The sequence below is a fragment of the Cystoisospora suis genome (assembly GCF_002600585.1).
Source record: "Cystoisospora suis strain Wien I chromosome Unknown contig_8265, whole genome shotgun sequence".
Classification (NCBI taxonomy): Eukaryota; Apicomplexa; class Conoidasida; order Eucoccidiorida; family Sarcocystidae; genus Cystoisospora; species Cystoisospora suis.
This window is the reverse complement of record NW_027161046.1, coordinates 1-4,821: the sequence shown is the minus strand read 5'-3', so window position 1 is coordinate 4,821 and position 4,821 is coordinate 1. Positions and strand designations below refer to the sequence as shown.

General features: G+C 37.6%; 1 protein-coding gene across 1 annotated transcript in view; it reads right to left on the bottom strand.

Annotated features, from left to right (window-relative positions):
* Positions 1–3,559, bottom strand: part of CSUI_010773 (coronin) — a 6,458-nt gene extending 2,899 nt beyond the window's left edge. The window contains exons 1-4 of the mRNA XM_068070874.1: positions 3,288–3,559; positions 2,606–2,666; positions 1,646–1,788; positions 913–963 (exon numbers count right to left, since the gene is read on the bottom strand). Of these exons, the coding sequence (XP_067917150.1) occupies positions 913–963; positions 1,646–1,788; positions 2,606–2,666; positions 3,288–3,548 (516 nt within the window). The 5' untranslated portion in view covers positions 3,549–3,559. The remainder of the gene's footprint in view (positions 1–912; positions 964–1,645; positions 1,789–2,605; positions 2,667–3,287) is intronic.
* Positions 3,560–4,821: the final 1,262 nt, after the last annotated feature.

Sequence of the window (4,821 nt, the reverse complement as noted above, 5' to 3'; positions counted from 1 at the left end):
AGAGTGAGAAAGAAAGAGAAGAACATCCCCCACACACCTACAAAACAAGCGCAACTACCATTTCTATGGTGCTCATCCCTACTACTACTACTTAGGTCTACTACTACTTCCACTACTACTACTGCAAGGAATGCATGGACTGATCCCTCCCCTCGCCTGGGAATAGTCGAAGTAGTCGAAGTAGTGGCAACAGGCATAGGAACTAAAAGGGCAAAAGTCACAGGAGTAGTCATAGGACTACTCCTACTAGTACTACTATCACTATTACCACCAACTTCACTACAGAGCTATATACAGATATATACACATATCTATATAAATATATATACATGTACAGTATACTGATGGCGATAGATACATCTATATTAGATATATGTGTACGGATATATATATATATATATCTTAACGACCAAAGAAGCTCCTCTCCTTCTTTTCCGAGAGAAGCTCCAGCATGCACCTTCTGCCTAGACAGAAGTCGTCATAGGGGGTGGTAGGTAGACAGGAGAAAGAAGGAAATGAAAGGTAGGAAAACAAGAAAGCAGTCCAACAGAAAAGAAGATCATCTTTCAGAAAAGGAGGAGGGGGAGAAGGAGTACCCCTAGTAGTAGTAGGAAAAATCGTTCTACTAGACTTCTTCGAAACGCAAAGGACCCTCCCCACCCCCCTGTATGGACACCTCTCCGTCCCATAAGTGGAAATAAATAAATGAAGAAATAAATAAGCAGATACATTAAAGATAAACTACTAAAGATAGACACGGATTCAGGAGTTGGAGTATGATGTGCATGCAGAAATCTATTAAGTAAAGAGAGAGGAAGATCTAATTTGAGCTGGCAATTGAAGATTGGAATTTCTATAGAAGTGTGTATATAGACAGATAGGTCTGTTTCTTTCTTAGGATGGTGCGGTTACCTTATCTGCCTCCGCTGCCTGTGCCTTTAAACTCTCAACTTCACTTTGGAGCTGTACATACACCCGAAACCAAAGAAACAGAAGAAGAAGAGGAAGAAGAAGAAGAAGATGACTATGAGACATCTTCAGCAGAAGGTATGAGAGATAGAGCTATCGAAGAAGAAGAAGAAGAAAAGAAACATTCCTCATGCGATCAAAAGTAGAACCAAAACATGGGGAGAAAAATAAGACAAAAAGAAGACAAAGAAAGAAAACACCCATAATTCCCCTTGACAGATATATATAGCTATATATACATACACTTATATATACATATACATATATATATATATATGAATAAAGATACATTTACATGTCTATATATTCTCAGGTCAGATAGCCTAGCCTTCGCGGTTGTATAGAAGACGAACAAACTATGAAATATATATAAATATATATATAAATATATATATATATATATGATCTATCGACATGCAAATATATAGATATGCACCTACTGGACTGTACCGTTGTGTATTTATTTTCTTCTTGCTCCTCCTGAATAGAACAAGCTATACGCGATACCTACGACCTCCTAATCCCATACATAGATAGAGAGACTAAAGATCCAGAGACAAACAGGCAGATACATAGATGAAAGATGGATAGTCCGATAGACAGAGCGAAGATAGACGTCGATGCAGGCAGTCTGTCTGCTGGTCTTTTGAGAGAGTAAGTGACTGATCGGAGATACCCTCTGCACTTCTTTAGGATCGGCACCTCCTCCTCCTCCCGCTGCAGCTCCGCCTGTAGGGGGTGTCCCTCCTCCTCCTCCTCCACCTGTCATGGCTGGGTCGATTGTCATACGTCGATTGTGTGAGGAGACGATCACATCTCCTGGAAAATAACATGAAGAGAAGAAGAAGAGATGACTCGAGGGGTCTAGTCTACTCACTCCGCACTTCTGATCAAAACTCTTCATACACATATCTATATATATATATATATATGCGTATACATATCTATTAAAAAGTTATATAGAGGTAAAGAGATCCATATGTGTATATAGAAGATTACTATAGACAGGCAGCATAAGATCGAGGTAGGTCGCTTCTTTCTCATCTCCTCATAAAACACGAACGTGTATATACGGGCTACATGGAAAAGAAAAGAAAATAAAAGAAACGATACCGCCCGTACTGTGTATGTATGTAGGTACGTATGTCTATGTATATATGTATGCATATATGTATGTATGTATATATGTCTGTATATCTGTATGTATGTATGTCTATGTATATATGTCTGTATATATGTATGCATATATGTATGTATGTATATATGTATGTATGTCTATGTATATATGTATGCATATATGTATGTATATATGTATGCATGTATGTATGTATATATGTCTGTATATATGTATGTACATATGTATGTATATATGTCTGTATATATGTCTGTATATATGTACGTATATATGTATGCATATATGTATGTATGTGTATGTCCTTCTACATGTGTGTGTCAAAGCGCGCATACAGGCACATGCAGATGCACGACACACACCAATCCAGGGACATGTATAAATACATATAAATTTACATCTATCTCTATATCTACGGGTAAAGATAGATACAGCTAGGTTCATATTGATAGGCAGAAGGAAATGAAGGAGAAAGAAAGAGTGAGAAAGAAAGAAAGATCTTACCGGGTTTGACTGCCCTTCGTCGTAGAGGGAGAGTTTTCCCAGCTAGCCAATCGGCGGATGTCTGCATGCAAAGAAAGAAAAGAGCGAAGACAATCGATTCTCTCAGACATCGAGATGTTTCCTCCATCATAAAGCATCGATCTTCCTCTCATAAAAAGAAAGAAAAATCACAACAACACCATAGCGCGTCACCACACACAATACCACTTCATACATATATATAATATATATACATATATATAATACATACATATATATTATATATATATATAATACATATATAATATATACATATATATAATACATATATAATATATATATATGTATACATGCAGATGTCTCTATTCTATACATCCCTGTGTGTGTATGTTGATACCGATGTCTACATAGGCCCTCGGATGAAGCTATGAATGACACGGGCACACATGCAAACAAAAGAGACAGACACATACAGAGAGAAGCACACATCTCCTAAGGTACGTACATATATATATATATATATACAGCAAGAAATGTATAGATCATCTAAATGTACAGTAGAAGAGAGATAGATGTATACATATATATATATATATATGTCAATCATCATGTGAATACCATCTCTATTGTACTATGTCTATGTACGTATATATACATGTATATATATATATATATGTATGTGTATGTATGTATGTGTGTGTACCATTGTAGGTTCGATATCTGGAGAAGGTGGGTAGAGATCGGCTTGGAAGATATCTTGATTCTTTCGAGGGACAATAAAAGAGACAGGCTGAATAGTCTTGCCGTCTTCCTGCTTCAACATACGCCCGATCTCCGCTCTCATCTGATCCACCGCTCTATCAAGAAAGAAAAGAAAAGAAAAGAAAGAAAAGAGACAGAGGTCGGACGGCTGTCTGACGGGAAGAGAAGAGAGAAGAAAGAGAGTTGGTAGTAGAGGACACATGCGGCAAAATGAATCTATTTCACATGCGTGTCTACCGCAAATCAAAGCAACAACCAAGTGTACGTACACCTGCCAGCTTACATGTATACACCTATATATATACATATATATATGTGTGTACTTATATAGATAGATATGTATATGATGACAAAGACATGATCATGTATGAGAATGCAAGTAGATACGTATCTATTAGCTCTTATCTGTCTCTTTAGTTCGATCGAAAAAGATCCACATACACGTCTATACTGTGTAACGATAGCCTATGTATCCACCTAATACATATATATACGCCATACTCCACACAATGATAAAGCCATTCATCCATGTACACAGACATGCATATACATACATACATTTATCATATAATATAGATTGAGAGTGTGCGTAGGTATACCCATACGTAAAAGACATATCTATATCTATATAGATCTATCTATCTATCTATCTGGATGATCCATCTGTATAGACAAGAGCGCCATCATGCTATGTCTCGTTTTCTGGGGTGTCTTCCTGCATGCATGCTCCCTCACTCTTGTCAATCAAAAAGAAAGAAGCAATCCCCACTCTCTCTGTCTCGAATCTCTTAAGTCTTCAAACTATGAGAAAGAAAGAAAGGACAGGAAAAGGAGGCGTCCATGCATGAATATAGTTATTTCTTTACCTACCTATCAATCTATCTATCTTTAATCTATCTGTCTATCTATCTTTAATCTATCTCGGATCGATCTATCCTTTATCTCCCTATCTATTTGCAATCTATAGGGTGACTTTTCCTTGTCTCTTCTTCTCTTTTCGTGTCTTTTCGTGTCTCTTCTTTGCTTGTGTGTGTGTGTGTGAGAGAGAGAGAGAGTGAGAGAGAGTGAGAGAGTAACTCCAAATGTTGGAGCTGTCAGGCCAACGTCGAAAATCGCCAAGGGGAGAAGAAGAAGGAAAAGAAGAAGAAGAAGTAAGAGAACACCACCAACACTAACAACGCTCCGAAGAATCGAAGCCCCAAAAGATCAGGAGTAAGTAACTCGCCTGGTGTGATGTGATATGTTTCGTCTTGGTCGTCTTCTTCAGCTCTCCCCTTTTTAAGCTCTAGACAAAAGATTCTAATTCTACGAAATAAATCGATTTCCATTGGCAGGAGGAGGAAAAGGAGGAGGAGGACTAAGACCGCCGGTGAGAGAGGAGTCATCCTGGTGGTGGTGGTCCCCGTTGTCGATCTCCGTCTACCCTAAACCCTTTATTTATATATATATATATTTATTTATATATATCTTTATAT